The sequence below is a fragment of the Alosa pseudoharengus genome, unplaced genomic scaffold (assembly GCF_046254945.1).
Source record: "Alosa pseudoharengus isolate Yale_2024_CS ecotype anadromous, Long Island Sound unplaced genomic scaffold, YU_APseudo_1.1 YU_APseudo_1.1_scf_7, whole genome shotgun sequence".
NCBI lineage: Eukaryota > Metazoa > Chordata > Actinopteri > Clupeiformes > Clupeidae > Alosa > Alosa pseudoharengus.
The window spans coordinates 328,908-346,600 of NW_027468859.1; the positions used below are offsets into that span (position 1 = coordinate 328,908).

Sequence of the window (17,693 nt, forward strand, 5' to 3'; positions counted from 1 at the left end):
ATTATGACCAGTATGACCAGTAAAACCATAGACTAGTCTATGAGTAATTACCCCTAAGTCAGAGTTGTGCACCACTGTACATCTTTCTATACATCCTGACGTTCCTGTCTGTCAGGTCACATATATGTATTATATGCTAGACAGACTATGACAACTAGTTCAACACTTTTGCATGTGATGACACAAGCGATTAAAAAAGGATGATTTGTTTTAGAGGGTAGGACTACTGAGTATGGAACCAGTATAGTGCATTTTGACCAACATGACATTAGTAATTAAAAATGTAAAAACACAGCAGACATTTGTACAAAATCAGTTGCATGAATGTAGTAAAGCATTGTTGTTTGTTCAAGATGGAGATAAAAGGCTTTAATGATGTGCACAAGTGATAAGCTGATATGGAGTTTGAAGAAGTATTTTTTAGAATTCCAATTCTGACCTGAAAAATGTGCCAAAGCTAATAAGAAAAACTAATGTCCTGCTGAAAAATAAATTGATTATCAGTCACCCGTCTATTAACCAAAGTTTATACATTGATTGCGCCAAATGTCTTTAGTTATGAGGTTAATACACTGGGGCAGGCTACGCATGGGAAAGCATTTATTCTCTTCATTCTGATGAAAACATGATCTGAACCTGATTTGGTAATACATAGGTGCAGTCAATACATGTTTCTTTTCATGCATACAGCAGTGTCATGCGGTTAATACCCAGGAATATAACTGTGCTCATTCCACTCTGGCCTGTGTGACTAAGATGCGTTCAATTATGACCACTTTAGCCTGTGTGACTAAGATGCGTTCAATTATGACCACTTTAGCCTGTGTGTCTGAGATGTGTTTCTGAATGACCCCACTAGCCATTAAACAAAAGCAGATGTCTTTATTTCTGGGTGATGGGGAAAGAGTTTTGGTCCATCAGTTCTCCGACCCGCTCTTGTAAAATCTGCACTACTTCAGCCAAGATGAAGACATGGGTGTCGTCCAGATCTTGAATGATGAACTTTTTCCCAAGCGCTGATGTTTCATCTAGATACAGGAGAAACTGCTTCATGGCTGGGTCACTGTTGGAGAAAGAAACATAAGTGAACAATACTATAAAAAAAAAAGACCGAAACCCCCCCAACAGCTAGGCCAGTCAGTGCATTTCTTGATTAGAATTGCAGTTAGTGTGAGGTGCTAGCCTGGGAAACCCAGATTAACCTGTTAGCGAATTTGAATTCACAATAGCGATAGATATATAGATAGATAGATAGATAGATAGATAGATAATTGATCCCCAAGGGGAAATTCAAGAAGCTAGGGTTAGGTTAGGGAGCTAATCCAGTATGGGGCGGGCTTAACATGATGAGACAGAGCAGTGCATCCAATGGCTGTGCTGATGGCGACAGGGTTAAACAGATATGGACGTGCATTTTCTTTGGAATTGAGTAAACAACTGCATTTAGAACCTTTGTTTACAAGATGTGATTGCTGCACTTCTGAAAAAACGATTTGGAAAGAGTTTGCGTTCATTAAAGTTTCATTTTACTGCTTTAGTTACACCCCAGGAAGTGTTACGTTAATAAAGCCTTTCCAGACCCTCTCAATCCCACCTGTGATGTGGTCTGGGGTCAACAAGGCTCTCAATCCCACCTGTGATGTGGTCTGGGGTCAACAAGGCTCAACATGTCACGTGGGGCAATGCCTCGACATCTCCTTATTTGGCCATGTGGATAGTTAGCAGTATTTCCTTTAACGATGTATCTTAATGACGTATGGAGTTTGGGTAACACTTTATAATAGCTACACACAATTCATCATTTATTAAGCATTTGTAAACTATTAGTTAATGGTTTGTTCATCATTTGTAAATTGTGTTCATCATTTGTTAAACCCATCTCAATAAATATGTTTGCATATAGATGTTTTATACTTAATAAATAATGCAACAACCATTTAGACATGAAATAAATTTCCCATTAGGCATCCTCCTTCATATGACACCACCCGTGAAAAATTCCGTCAGAGAAAATGGAAAAAATATTCAATTTTAAAGTCTGTAGCCTATAATGCAGAATATGCATTAACAATTCCATGGGAGAAAATGGGCTAAAGTAGTCATTCACTTTAGGCCTATTTTCAGCACTGAAATTGTTCCCTATCGCTCAAACCTAATTTGACATGGGATCAATAAAGTATCTATCTATCTATCTATTTATCTAAACTAATTTGAGACTCAGAAGTTTTTATCCCCAGGCCATCCGAAGTCTGCACACATTCACTCCTCAGCACTCTCAAACATTTCCCAACTCTGAACTTACACTATACTGACTTTGCACTCATTCACTCCTCAGCACTCATGACCCCCCCCCCCCCCCCCCACACACACACACACCTACAATACTTTTAGCACTTTTACATCCCTCTCCCTATGCTACAGACCTTTTATTTATTTTCTTATTTCATCACACGTCAAAACACACACACACATACGCATACGCACACACACACACACACACATCTGACTTTCTCCAACTTTTGCACATCTCCATATAACTTTTTATTTATTATTTTTGATTTCTCCTCCATCTACCCATGTCCTAGATTGCCTAGCCTTTCTGCCCCCCCCCCCCCCATCCCCAACACACACACAAAAAACACACACTTACATCATCACTGTCATCACCTCACATACATACAGCACACTGCTTGCTACAGTAAGCCTCCTCTACATACTTGCTGCACACTGCCCCCCCTCCCTACATACACAGCACATTGTCTTCAGGATCTTCTCCAACACACATCCTCTACATACTTACAGCACACTGCCCCCACCTACCCACACACACACTACACACACACACACATACACACAGTCACTGCTCCACTCCCCTCCCGCCCACACACACATCTTCACGGTCATCATTCACATACATCATACATACAGTACTCTGCTTGCAATAGTCCTTTCACCATACTTGCAGTACACTGCCCCCCCCCCCCCCTACATACACAGCACATTATTCCATCAGGAAGCTTCTCCAACACACATCCCCAACATATTTACAGCACACTGCCCCCCCCCCACCAATACACAGCACATTGTCTCATGAGGAAGCTTCTCCAACACACATATTGCACACTGCCTTCTCCCCACATACACAGCACACTATCCCATCTCCCTTGTCATCCCCCCAAAACACACACCAAGACCCCTGGCAGTTGGGTTAGTCCCTTGAGCCGTGGATCTGCCCAAGATTTCTTCCTTGGTAAGGGAGTTTTTCCTTGCCCCTGTTGCTCTTGGGTGCTCCTTGTTGGTGCCCCCCCAATCCCAATCCTCCCGCACCTTTCTTATGCAGCCCTTGCCACTTAATCTACTAAACCCCTCTTCTACTGCACTTTTTACCCCCCCCCCCCCCATTAAGAGTGAAGAGTGTCTGCTACTGCTTGGCTGGCGAATGACACTGCCCCCTGGTGGTAAATAATTGCAATCTTTAAGGTGGAATCTAAACTTAAAGCAACACCAAAGAACTTTTCCTCCGTCGCACGCACGCTATTTGTTTATCCAACGGCTTTGTAAATAACAATGTCCATAGACAAGGTAGAATATGTTGCATGATATTATGAAAGTAGGCTACGAGGTATTGCATGATATTATGAAAGTAGGCTACGAGGTATTGCATGATATTATGAAAGTAGGCTACGAGGTATTGCATGATATTATGAAAGTAGCTACGAGGTATTGCATGATATTATGAAAGTAGCTACGAGGTATTGCATGATATTATGAAAGTAGGCTACGAGGTATTGCAACATCATGCAAGTCACATTTGTAGTTTCTCACGTCTCACTCTCATTGGAACTACAGATCCGCTACCCGATCTGGCAAACTTACATAGTGCGGTTATAGCCGATAGAGGGCCGCGAAGCGAATGCAGAAGTGCCGTTCACCCTGTTACGAGTTGATGAACCACGGAAACAATTTTGGAAACATTATTTTAAGGTACAAAAAACTCTTTGGTGTTGCTTTAAAGGGGTGGTTCAGGATTTTGGACGTAGGACCTCATTTCCAAGTTAGCAAGTGTGATATTTATCAGTGGAGACCGTTTTCAACATGTTTCATCCAGTCCTTCTAGTTGCAGAGTTCGCAGGTGCTAGGCTAGCACAAGTCATCAGTATGTGTTAGCCTGCCACTAAAAACAGTCTTACCCACTCCACAGTACACACGAGGCAAATAAATTATAACACCAGACTATCGATGTAAATGTCTGTCGACATTTAAATTATTACACCAGACTATCGATGTAAATGTCTGTGTTGTGTATGTGTTGTGTCAGTTATTTCTAACATTATTCTATCCTTGCATTTCAATGATCACATTACATTTTGAGGGACTAGTTTCTTAGCAGCGGCGGAATTATACTTGCTCCGGTTAGTAGTACTGCGCTGAAAAGTAAACAGAGAAGCGCACTCCAATGGGGATACCTAGTAGTAGCCTTGGTAATATCAGTCCGCCGCTGCCGTTGCTTATGCCTACTACCAACTTCAGGGAACAAAGTAAAACTATTGCAATGCAATGTAAGGATAGTTTTATTTCTAACACTATTCTGTCAACAGACAGAACCAATTTGATAATAAACTACATTTTGGTACAACATATACAGCAAGAATAACAAAATTTGGCTCAAGCTACGTGGAGAAATCTTGAGAGGAAGAAAATTCCGCTGCACGTCGGGGAGTTCTTTGCATCCCCCCTTTTACTGCCTATGGCGAAAATCTTAATGTGATTAAAAACTTTCTTGACGAATATTGGTACTTGTATCAACAAGGATTGTGGTTTATACATCACACGAACTTAGTCAGGGCCAATACACTATCAAATAGACCACTGTAAATGTTAGTTCAAACACTCAAACTTTTCAGGTAGCCGACAGGCTAACCTTTAGCATTTCCAACATTGTATGTCATTACATAATGCAGCTAACATTAGCCTACATGCTGCAGCACAGGTATGAAATATATTATGTTTTAGTCAGTGTCCAAAGGGGTGAAAGCCACTTTAAATCAGGTCACATTATTGACTGTTGTGTGTCCGAGAGTGAGCTTGTGGGTTTTGTAAGGGCCAGCATGAGGGACAAGTCCTACAAAGTTGTGGTGAGTTAAGCAGGGAGGTTGGTAACATTAATGCTGCTAGTTAACATTAGCTAGGCTACTGTAGCCTTCATACTGTATGATTCCTATCAATTATTAACCTAGGAATACTTCTTCGTGCATTTAATGAACATTTTGTGTAATAATTCACGGCAAATTAATAAACTGAATATGGTGGACCAAGAGCAGACCATTAACCGGTCCATGCATCAGCCCGACTGAGCAGTAGTGTTGTCACGATACCAAAATTATGACTTCGATACGATACCTGCCATAAATATCACGATGCTCGATACTGAAACGATACTACGGCGAAATCCTAAGATATCTGGAAAAGAAAGGACTCAACCTCCTCCAAGTGTATTGAGTCATTTGTGTTGAATTCGGTGCTCTTTTGTAGTGTGCAGGTCAATTCTGGCTTGTAAACTTCCTACATAATTATTATTTTTTATAGTCAGTAAAATAGTAGGCCTACTTTGTGTGATTAAGTATTGTTTGTTATAGTTCATTTACATTGTGTTGTGTTTTGGCAATAAAGTAGCTTTAAATAACCAAACTAGGCTAGATCAAGGTTAGTGTTGAAATTACTGCATGCAAATCACTGAATACTATGCAGAGGGGCCTAATCTTTAGGCCATCTGATGTACAGTATAGGCTACCCTAGGCCTTCCCGTGTTCATGGGATTTCTTTGACAGTTGCAAAGGGAAAAATGTGAGGATAGTCTTCTTTGCGCCCAGTGTACAAGTACGACGTTCCAACCACTCAGGTCTTCGTCAGATAGGTCTACACCATTACCTGTTGCAATATATCTGTGTGCATTCCTACATTACGTCTATTTCTTTGATAACATGATTTGCTACCACGTAACAATAAGCCGCTATTATTATTAGGACTCAACACGCTTTGGTGGTAATATATGCTGTGGGCTTTAATTAGCGCATTTCGGGTAGCCTATCCTACAGTACATCTGGGCAATAATTATTGAACAAATTGCAGTCTACATGCCATGACAAATATTACCAGTAGTACTGACCGAACATGAAATAGATTGTTTGGTAGTGTTGGTACTGTTATTCTGGCGTGAACATTGCGCTTTCATCACGTTAGCACCCTATGATTACAGCTCGTTATGTCTCGTCAAAATGATTACAGCTCGTTATGTCTCGTCAAAATTCATTGATGAAGGAAGGTTCGCTTTAGCCCAGAGAACCATACTTGTTTCACTTAGGCTAGACTAAAACAGAAGAGAAGAACTTGGCACTAACCATGTAGTTGTGTTTTCTATAGCATATTTGTTAACCTGTCGTTCTTTGAACTCTTTAAAAATGTTGGGATATGTCTGCGAGGTGTTTAGCCAAGTTCCATGTGTAGCCTACTGCTTTTAAATGACTTTGAAACATTATTCATGATGTATCCTAAATAGTTCCAGATTTCACATCACCTTTTGTTTTATCCACAAGGCCCAGGACTGTCGGCAAATAACTATGTTGACGTTGCTGCGCACTCACTCACTCAGAGCTGCCTGCTTGACACGCCCACTTGCCTAGATGCGTGCAAGGTGCAGTTCACACAGACACAGAACGTTATTATTTTAATAAAGTATCGATTCTAAAACGTCGGAAATCGTATAGTTTTTTGCGTGAAGGCATCGTGATACCTTTTTAGTACCGATACACCGTGCAACACTACTGAGCAGTGATGACAGCATAGGATGACAGTCAGGTTCGAAGCACTGCACCATGTTGCTAACGTTAACCGCTTCACATACACACGATTCTCTTTTTTTCACTCGAAATGATATGTTTTATGCTTATGAGTTATGCCGTAGCTGGTTAGCCTAATACATGCTGATACGGATTTTTCCAAATGTCAATGGGACAAATGAATGGGAATCCTACATCCGGCACCTAACCGCATTTTGGCTGTGGGCGGGACTGTGCAGCTCTATTCACCCGGTGGCCAAAACGAGGCTACAGGGTACACTTGCCATTACACGCAAGTCCAGCAGATGGTGGTAATGGACTCCGTTTGCAAATTGCCAAAAAAAAGCGCACCGAAAAAGAAGGGTTCGCTGGCCTGTTCTTCTTCTTCAGTGAGTTTTTTTGGCAGTTTGCAAACAGAGTGCATTACCTCCACCATCTGCTGGACTGAGGTGTAATGGCAAGTGTACCCTGTAGTCTCGTTCTGGCCGCCGGGTGAATAAGGCAAATTATTTGTGTAATTCATTCAATTGTTTTTCTTTTAAAACTTTATAAATTGTGGTGTATCATTACTTTGGCCAGCAGCCTTGTCTTAGCTGAATTACTGAAGCTAAGCAGTGGGGTATACTACGGATACCTTGTCTTAGCTGAATTACTGAAGCTAAGCAGTGGGGTATACTACGGATACCTTGTCTTATACTACGAAGCATGTTAGACATATCTAGGCTATGTAGACATATCTAGGCTATGTAGACATATCGAGGCTTCACAAAGCCTTGCCTCAGGAGTATAAATTAAGTGATACTACGATAGCAGTTATGTGATATATTTGTCAAACTAGGCTTCAAATGTGGAGACGCACAAGACCGCCTCTATTTAAAAACAATTACTTCCGCATTCATGAACGATAGCTTAATCTACACTGCGGTCATTTTTTGTGTCTAACCTATAACATCAAATAAATCAAATGTCATCAGTAGTTGTATGGTATGCACGTCCATAGTAGGATATTTGCACGCACAGCACGATTAAAGCGCATTCGAGATCCAAAATGTTAGTAGATGCGGAGCTCCACCTGTAAGATATATGACAGAATCCTACACGTGAGATAACTTTGTTTTTAAGACAATTGATTGGTCAGTGGGCGGTAGATTACACGATTTGAGCTATAACTTAGCACATAACCTCCTCCCGAGCAGGTTTGGTTGACAGCATAAGATACCATGGAGATATAGCGAAACTAAAACAGATCCACTTTCGTGTCACAGCATACCCTGGCTTTGAGCGCAACATACCTCGCTAAGAAGGAGATTAGTTTTGGAATGTAATTGGCGGACCGTGCGTTCAGTGGTTAGGCCTTCAATAATGACTATTTTTTGACAAAATAATAATAGGGGGGCGTTACGGGGGAGATTTTTTTAAAAACATTTCAGCGTTAAAATGTGTGCAATTTCCCAGCATTTCATGGTGGGGGGAATAGTTTTCTCTCTCTTACGCGAGTCTGTGTAGCACTAGAATCTTCGTTACACAAACAATTAATGCTCCGATTGCTTATTGGTTAACAGATAATCCTCAGCAGCAAAGTAGGCTGCTAGGCTATTTATTTACAACCCATATTCGTACATTATAAACTGCTGCCTGCTGCTGTCCAGTAAAGACGTGCAATTTAGTCCATGTCATATTGAAAGTGAACACCAAGTGTACTCAAGTATGGGTTTGTGCAGACTACTTTGAAATATTTAGGCTATCGGTTGCCTAATTTATGTTCATGACTCGCACGCACATATTACGTCACGTTCTGGCCGGTAACTATGGTAACCCAGCAGGCGCGGCCATATTGGCGGTACTCAGTGAATGAAGTACAATGGAGTATTATGCACTATGGATATCTTACGTGATTGTAGCCGTGTCTAAACAACAGAAAAGCTCATCAAAATGCGTCTTAGATGCAAAGGCATATAGGGCAGGACTTGGACCACAAGAAAAGGTGCAATATTTCGAAAAATTACGGATTATTGGCAGCGCAGATCCATATGAGTTGGGTGAGCGAGACGAAGTACCAAGTTCAACCACAAGCGCCCCCCTTCCTCTGATAACTTCTGGCATTATTGTCCCTTCTCCCTGTTTTTTTAATAACTTTTGGAAGTCGATACATACACCAGATGTTTTTCTCAGTCTAACCTATTGGTACAACCTAAAACACGGCAATAATTAACCATTTTCCTTGACGATGTTAGGGATTTACTTCAGTGCCTAATGCTTTCTAATGAGGCGAGTATCTCCAATATGGCGATGTCCAGATCTGATGACACGCCGTTCAAACCCCTAATAGCACCAGGGTATCTGCACATTTTCCAAGTGCAAATTTAAAGACTTTTAAGACCTTTTCAAGACATCTTCATGGAAAAATTAAGACTATACCACGGCAAAAAGATACATACGACAACTTAAAATTGTTTTATGCAACGGTTTTTTTTTCTACTAATTTTAACCCCCACCCAATTTTGGATGTCTACAGAAGTTACGAAATATATTTTGGCGATAATTGCTAACACTCAATAATTGTTTGAATTACCTTCACAGCTATAAATACCCAATTTTAGGGTCTGGGCTGCTTGCTTTTGAAGCTGGCTGTACATATCTGGTTGTGCTTACTGGCTGAGACTGACTGTTCTTCACCTGTATCTGTAGTAGCCTATATTACTTGCCAAAGACATGTGCACTGGACTGGATTCCCTTCAATATTTTTTTTTAAAGTTAGACTAAGCTATTTAAATATTTTAATAGGCCCATATGCATCATATGTCCCATATACAGCACAGCAAATTACTTATACTTAAATTATTATAACTTAGACAGATATTTTCTTCCCTAGGCTAGGCCAGCAACACACGCTGGAAAGATGCAAACAGATCAACTTAACATGTACAGTATTTCCTTCTGATTGCAAAAATGCAAGTCAGTCCGTGGTTCCTTCATAAATTGCGCAGCAAATTATCAGATGAGTGACAGAAGCACTGCGCATAATTTGACCAGAAGTCTTAGTGTCCATAGTTTGTGAAACCATGCTGCATCCGAGCAAAGATTCTAGATGCCCAGCGCAACTCCAAAAAGGAGGACAAATGAGCTTCCGGCTTGAGGCTGCGTATGGCCACCCTATCGCTAACTGGCTTATCAACTTTCTCCCGCTCGCGTAGGCTACCTGTGTATCTCTCAGGCCTCGGCTACACAACGAAAACGTCAGGCATATTTGTACATATTATTACCGTTTTTTACACCTTTAACAACACCCGTGAAAATCATCTTCACTCTGCAACCACTACACTTCCTCCCATAGCCTTATATAGTCACTTATACAATTGCGTTCGGATGGATGGAGACATTTCACTCGCTCACTCGCTGGCGGTCCCATACGCAAATTTAATACCTCCCTTTCGAAAATTCAAGACATCCCCGACAATTTAAGACTTTTTTAGGCCTTAAAAAACGAAAGTTGTATTTAAGACTTTTTAAGACTTTTTAACCACTTGCTTTGCAGTCATATTTCAGTAATTCTGACCAAAAGGCACTACACGTATTAGAGAGGCCACCATGCCCACATCGTTTGGTCTACAAGCACATGGCTGGTATCATTGGAAAGCTGAGACCATGTAGATTTTTTTGAAACAGTCAGGATAACCCTGTGAAGTTCTCAGAAAGAGCTACAGAGGCTGGAATAAAGTTTTTTTTCGCACCAACAAGCGCTTCTTTTGTGCATTGAGATACACGCGCATGGTCAAAGTCAATGACGACATCCCATACATCGTTTAAAAGCTCTGGTCATTGGCTACAAGAATATGTCCATAATTTCCTTCTTACTTGTAAGAGGCCCACGTGGCTGCCATTCCAAGCTTGCATGTCCAATAGAAAGGTGTAGCTGACCAAGCTTGTCTCTGCCTCGTCTTTGCTTCGTTTCTCGTGATTGGTAGATCCTACAGACACGTGACATGGCTCTTTGTGTTCGTGAGACTCAGGGGAGCGTGGGGAATACGCATAAGTAGGGAGTTCGAAGCCGAATGGTATTCAAAATCACCGATATTCACCGGAAAATCTTTGAAAGTGTTTTATTTCTATTCTATAAACGTTTTGAATATGGAAGCTTACACACTCACAGTTCAACATTGGACTATAACAACACATATAATCTTGTTCTATGGATTCTTACGGACATTTTAAGACCAGGTTAGCCATATGAATATATTGTTATGGGTGTACACAAGGATTAGAAGGCAATGATGCAGGGGGGGTGTGTGTGTTTTTTTGAGGGGGGCATATCAGCATAAATTACTTACTGTAGCTCACACCACACAGTTTGACATGGAATGGTGGATACCTTTGGAATCCTGAGTCCCGTAGCTTTTTATTGATGTATGGGATGTCAATATTACATGAAGTAATGAGCCTACCCATTGATTTAATACACCCCACCACCCCCCTCCTCCCCCCAAATGGCGCGACGGCGTTCCACTGCGAGTTAACTGGTTAAGGATCCGCGGGAACCCTGTAGCACTGCCACCGGTCTACAATGATGTGTCCAAAGACAACCAAAGACAATGATGTGAACCAAAGACAAATGACAGTTTTCACATAGATGCCGATCCAGACATCTTCACCAAAGCCACCAACTCCAACACACTTTCAAGCTAGCATACAGTAGAGTAACCAAGCAGACACTGCAGTATGCAAGCAGCACAAAAACATTTTTTTTTATATAGAAAAGGGCCAGATAACAAGCATCTATAGTACTACAGTACTACAAGTCTATGTTATCGAATAAACATGAAACAAAACTTACCAATTCCTGCATAGGTTAGCAGCTACGTGCAGAGCTAGCTGACGTTATGTGCATCTTGCTAACATGTAGTCCAGCTGACACTGTAACGTTACATTAGCCTATATTATTTTGCTTAATGAAGGCGTATCAATATATATATTTTTAAACAAAAACGGTCAATTTACTGTTCATAACTATAACCATAGTCATGTCAGTGTGACATGTACTTTTCCAGTGAATGTCTGTCTGTCTGACTGACAGAAGTTGCTCACGAAGTTCATCACGTAAAACATACAGCGTCAAAATTTGGGATGAACGGTTCCGGGTATTCTTTTCGAACTTTGCAGGCCCAACTGCAGTCAGACCTGCCTACCTCGCCATAACAGGTCGATTTGATTGGCTAATCAGTCAGATGTAGCCATCAATCAAGCCGAATCCAAACATATGATTTCTAATGGTTGCTTAGGTACCGAAAACGCAGTGATTCCTTGTGAAGGCCTGATGCGGGACTTAACAAGAGATGTGCGATTGGATAAAAATGTATCACACACTATTTGTTTACACAATCTGCCAATCAAATCACATATCGGACAGCGGTGGGATATCAGTAGTCAAGAACGATCGGGGAAAGAGAAGCAGAAGCAAATAATAAATGCTAAAGTACAATGTTATTAAAGACACTATTATTTTTCATTCGTCTGAAAATAGTTAGGCCTTCAGAGAAGGCTTTGAAGGCCCTGACGGTCCGCCACGGTACTCTGACATTTGACATTAAACAACCATAAATTGTGTGTCATTATTCTTACTGTACTCTACCGTTTTTTAAATTGTCCTAAAATTGTTGAGAATTCCTTTAAAAAACTTAAACTGTTGTTAGTCGCTTTGGCTAAAAATGCGTCAGCCAAATGTAATGTAATACTAAACAATGGGCGGTCTTAGGGGCTGACACTTTGCATACAATTTAACCTCACTGCTTAAGCCAAATTCTGTTATTTCTGCTGTATATATGTTGTACCAAAATGTAATTTATTATCAAAGTGAAATGGTTGCTGGCATAAGTCAGCAGCTAGTTTAAGTACATAATTGACGTTTTGTTTACATGTGTTGAATGGAAGTCAATGTGAGCCGTAAATCGGTAAATACCGGTGACCAAATAATATTTTGCCAGATAGCGAGACGGCACTTAATTCTGAACGATGCACTAACATTTTTACTCACATATTATCACTTCATGCCACGGATGTTATTAAATGTATGGCTGGTTGTAATGACGTTAACGTTGATGTGAAACCACGTAAAATCGCCATTAGAAAGAATTTCATACGCAACCTTGCATCTCAAAAAACCCAGCAATGTCTCCTACAGTTCTGAATGAGGTAACGTTACCATTCCACAAGAACTCCTTTCAACACATTGACCATTTTCACCACGATGTTCCTTCTGAAAAGTGTGGTTACCTGAAGGGAAAAATGTTTTAAAAAATTAGGAAATGCTATCTCGTAATATTCAAGAGAATCCGGGTGCCTAATGTGGCTAAAGCAATTGCAATAACGTCAGCTAAACCACTATACACCATACGAACACCGAATTTCATGGTGCGTAGATAATTCGTAGCAAAAATATTTTAAAAACACCGTGATCGTGACCTTTTTTCCATACACAGTATTTCATTGGCAGTGTAACATTTTTGATGATTACATGACCAACTCACAGTGCAGGCGAAACAGTCGAGTAGAGGCAGAGACGCTCTGGTAGAGTAGTGCAGTAGCTCGTCTCGTACCGGGGTAAACAGCAGGGTGTGCAGAGAAAGGGTCGTGTAAAACATACGACCGAATAGCATTGGTTCCTACAAGAGTGAGCAAGCTCCCGACGAAAGCAAGGGCGTAGGTTTGCATAAAATATCCATCCATACCAATAGCTCATTCATATTATGTTGTTGTGAAATCATATTCATTCAAACGTGTCTAGTTGCATCCCCCATAGGCCCAATAGTAAACCCAGAAGTGTTTAGTACCCTAAGGTTTTATTGCAGAAATTTCATTTATAGGCCTAGTGAATGGAATTCAACTTGGTTGCTAAAAGTTGCACTTTGGGCAATTTGCATAGTTTGCATAATAAGATCATTAGGACGAAACACTACAGGTGAATAGTGTAAATATCTTAAATTATAGCTATCACCATGAAACTTTCTCAGTTGATTACTTATGTTAAGATGAGAAAAAATGTATTGCATGTTTTTCTATTTTAATGTTTAAATATGCAAATTAGGCCCTCTCATTAAATATGCACTCATTTGCATATATTTTAAAAACAAAAATCAGATCATGTCACTTTTAAATATTAGTTTTAGAAGTAGATCACGATATTACTTGATTATATTGATTGATATCGATAACTATTGATAATTTGATGACATAAAAAAATAAGAAAAAACATGCTGAATTAAAACATTTCTGTTAATCACTTAATATAACATTCCACTGTTCTTCAATGATCTATAAAGGAGAAAACTCCAGCTTCGACACAACAATGAAAAAAAACACAAATGCTGCAAATAAGTACAGAGCCGCGTTTGTCCAAATCCCGTTGCTAGATTCGGTGGTGCAGTCTCTTATCAATATACATGTTTTATATATATATATATATATATATATATATATATATATATATATATATGTTATTGTTTGATTGACCAGGCTATGGTATTAGATATTTAGCTTTTACTTTGCATTTCACTGTCACTTGCTATACTCTCCACTTGATCACTTTACTCTTCCACTGTGAAGTACAATACAATTACATGTTGGTCAGACTATAATAAGGAGAATAGCAATAATAAATAATAAACAACAATGTCAATTCAATCAATAGCCTAATGAAATAAACAATGAAAGTGAGGGAAAAAAGCAATAATAAACAATAATGTCCATTCAATCATTAATATAAAAACAATCCCTGCTGAAAAAAACAGCCTGACCAGCCAAAGGTGGTTTGCTGGTTGACCAGCTTGTTTGACCACCCTATGATGGTTGACCTGCTAGACCAGCAAAACTCTTGCATACCTTCAGCTGGTTTTCCCAGCTTATGATGGTAATTTAACTGGTTTTGCTTGTCGTACCCAGGGGGTCAGGATTTGAAGGGTTAGCTTCAGCCACTTAGCATGGCATTTGGCCGCCGACATTTTTGAAAACATGGCGTTACATGGTTGCAACTTCCGGCACCAGTTTTTACATGCTGATTGGTAGATGACAGCTCATGCACGAGTTTAGTGTTGGGCACGAGCGTCCATGTTGGTTTGCATTTCTGGAAGACGACAAATAAAACAACTAACTACTTGGATTAAGCTACTGATACTTGACTTAAAGGAACACGCCACCCAAAATCAGTAGTAATATATGTTCTTACCTTAACTTTCACGAGTTGAGTCATACCTCTCCCGCGCCGGTAGGTGCACTCAAACGCTCTGTCGCGCGGCGCGAATGTGTTAGCATGTTGCTATGCTAGCGGGCTCTGCCGTGGCCGTAGAGAGAGGAACATAGCAGTAATCAAACACCTCCATTTTTTCCCTACTTAAATACAGTTGCACGAGTAGTTGATAAAAATGTGTACGTCACACAACATGAAACGTGGCGATTTTCCAAGCGAATAAACAGGAGAACTACAATGTGTGGCGCAATAGCACTTGGGAGTACTTCGACCTAGCGTGGTAATATTATTAACACCTAATTGTAGATCCTATCCACCACAGAGTTTAGAATCTATGCTGGATCGACCCTCAGCCTCTCCCTCCCCTCTGAGCGAGAGAGAGGCACACACACTAGAGATGCGCTGATGGGCTAGGACTTCAGAGACAGGGCAAACTTCTACCACCATTCCCAAAATGTTATCCCAACCAATGAAATACATTTGCGCTTATAACGAGGTGAAGTGAAGTGCGTTCACGAACAACTTCTTTTCCTCTAAGGGAATGTCCAATCAGAGAATGTCTAATAAGGAGAGAACCTTCACTCTCGGAACTCTTCCGGTGTGGTACTGCATCTAGGGGCGCTCACGGGCGAGTCCAGAATGAATGGAGGTCTATAGAGCTTTACCCCTCAAAATCCACTTTTCTCGGGATATAATTTTTTTTCGAGTAATTGGAATATTGTATTCGAAAGGGGAGGCAAAGAAAATACACTTGGTTGAGTATTATATTTTTTAGTCACTTAATTGTTCTAAAAAGCCTTTCAAACGTGCCAATGACGTCATTCATTAGCATGATCATAGCATAGCATAGCATCAATGCTAGCGTGTTATGGGCAACAACGACCCAACCTGTAAGAAAACGAAAGGACATGACTCCCGGATTATTTCACTTTTGATTGAAAATCCATATCCATTTTGCGAAAAATAAAATAAAATCTGAGGGTTTCAGTTGTTAAATAGGTGAAAACAACAAATGTAGCCATGTAGCTCCATAGGACCCCATGTATTATGGACTCTCCCGCGATCGCCATCTAGGTGAACTCTGGTGAACTGCAGCCAAATTCGGTTTGTATGGGATTAATAGAGAGTGGGGAGGCTTTCCTTAGACGGGCTCTGGTCCAATCTTCATCAACGACATACCGTTGTACCTTACGTTGTCTCAACGTGGAATCTAATAGGCTAATTCTACCTGGTGCCGGAAACGAACACCCATGAAACGCCATTTTCATAAAGATGGCTGCGGTCAATTTCAAACTTTTTTGGCTGAAGTAGCTAGCCTAGCATGGGCCATTGAAATGAATGGGGGCGGGACTTAGTCACTCTCTCCAGTTATATATAATACCTCCATGGATTGTACCACCTCAAGCTGGTCATTTTAGCTGGTGTTACTGGTCTATAGTGCTGGTTTAACTGGCCATGCCAGCTTATGTTGGTCATTCTAGCAAACCAGCATGACCATCTTACACCAACAATGTCAAGCTTGACAGGCTGGTCACCAGCATGACCAGCTTCCTCAGATGGTCACGCCAGCATATCCAGCTGGTGGCCTAACCAGCTACACCAGCAAAGACCAGCAAGAGCTGGAAGAAAACCAGCAAAGACCAGCTAAAACCAGCTACCAGCATAAGCTGGTTTCTAGCTAGTTATTTCAGCAGGGATGGTAAGATGTTGCATGTTGAACAGATATGCCTTTAGACCAGTGTTTCCCAAAGACTGGATCGCGACCAGTGTTGTATAAAGTACTAGAAAGCAATACTTGAGTAAAAGTACAAGTATCGTACTAGAAAAAGACTTTGGTAGAAGTGAAAGTTACCTTTTAGAATATTACTTAAGTAAAAGTCTTAAAATATCTGATATATACTGTACTTAAGTATCAAAAGTAATTTTCTGATATTTAATGTACTTAAGTATTTGAAGTAAAAGTAAAAAGCAAGCGGTTTTATTTTGAACTTTTATTGTGAACTTTATTTTGGCTTTCTTATAGTAAAGCATAAAGCATATTCATATATATTCCCATATCTTCTTAATCTCACTCATCAAACCAAAATCACATTCTTTTCTAGGAATTTTCAGGCACAATTCTCTTAAGTTCAAAGAGCAAACAGCATATTTTTAGAGCTGACATCAAAGAAAAAAACAAACATAAATTTCACTTTTGTATGAACTTCAGGTAAAAATGAATAAATAACTTATTTCTTTTTAAAAAAAAGACCTGCTGGTAGGGAGACCATTTTGGTCATGTGGTATGAGCATTTCTAGGGCTTACTCCCCAGGTCACCATCTTACTCTCACACACACACACACACACACACACACACAGGCCACCTATGTCCAGCAGCTACTAATATGCCAGTCATTAGTTGAAACTGAAAAGGTGTCTGTTCATCTTCAAAAGAAGCTGGTTTTCAAAGTTGCCAGAATTCAGTGCCCGGGAGTTTCAGGCCCAAGACCGGCCCACCTTTTCCATAGTGGTGGAAATTGGATAAATGAAGCAACATTTCAGCTCTTACTATCCTGTAGTTTTTATTAGTACCATGGTGTCATGCACAGAATGCGGAATGTGTCCTACTTTCTATCCTAAA

General features: G+C 40.3%; 1 protein-coding gene across 1 annotated transcript; it reads right to left on the reverse strand.

Moving 5' to 3' along the window:
• Positions 1 to 583: 583 nt before the first annotated feature.
• On the reverse strand, positions 584 to 13,443 carry gtf2h5 (general transcription factor IIH, polypeptide 5). The gene is made up of 3 exons (XM_076272793.1): positions 13,358 to 13,443; positions 13,033 to 13,103; positions 584 to 1,063 (listed from the first exon to the last, which is right to left on the reverse strand). Exons 2-3 carry the CDS (start codon positions 13,065 to 13,067, stop codon positions 883 to 885), a joined length of 216 nt encoding a protein of 71 aa, XP_076128908.1. The 5' UTR covers positions 13,068 to 13,103; positions 13,358 to 13,443; the 3' UTR covers positions 584 to 882.
• Between the last annotated feature and the right edge of the window lie 4,250 nt (positions 13,444 to 17,693).

Bases quoted from the DNA above. Each gene is read 5' to 3' on its own strand.
- gtf2h5 (XM_076272793.1), bottom strand. From the start codon at position 13,067: ATGGTCAATGTGTTGAAAGGAGTTCTTGTGGAATG. The intron at 1,064-13,032 runs GTAACGTTACCT...TTTCTCCAACAG, and splicing joins AAAGGAGTTCTTGTGGAATG to TGACCCAGCCATGAAGCAGT.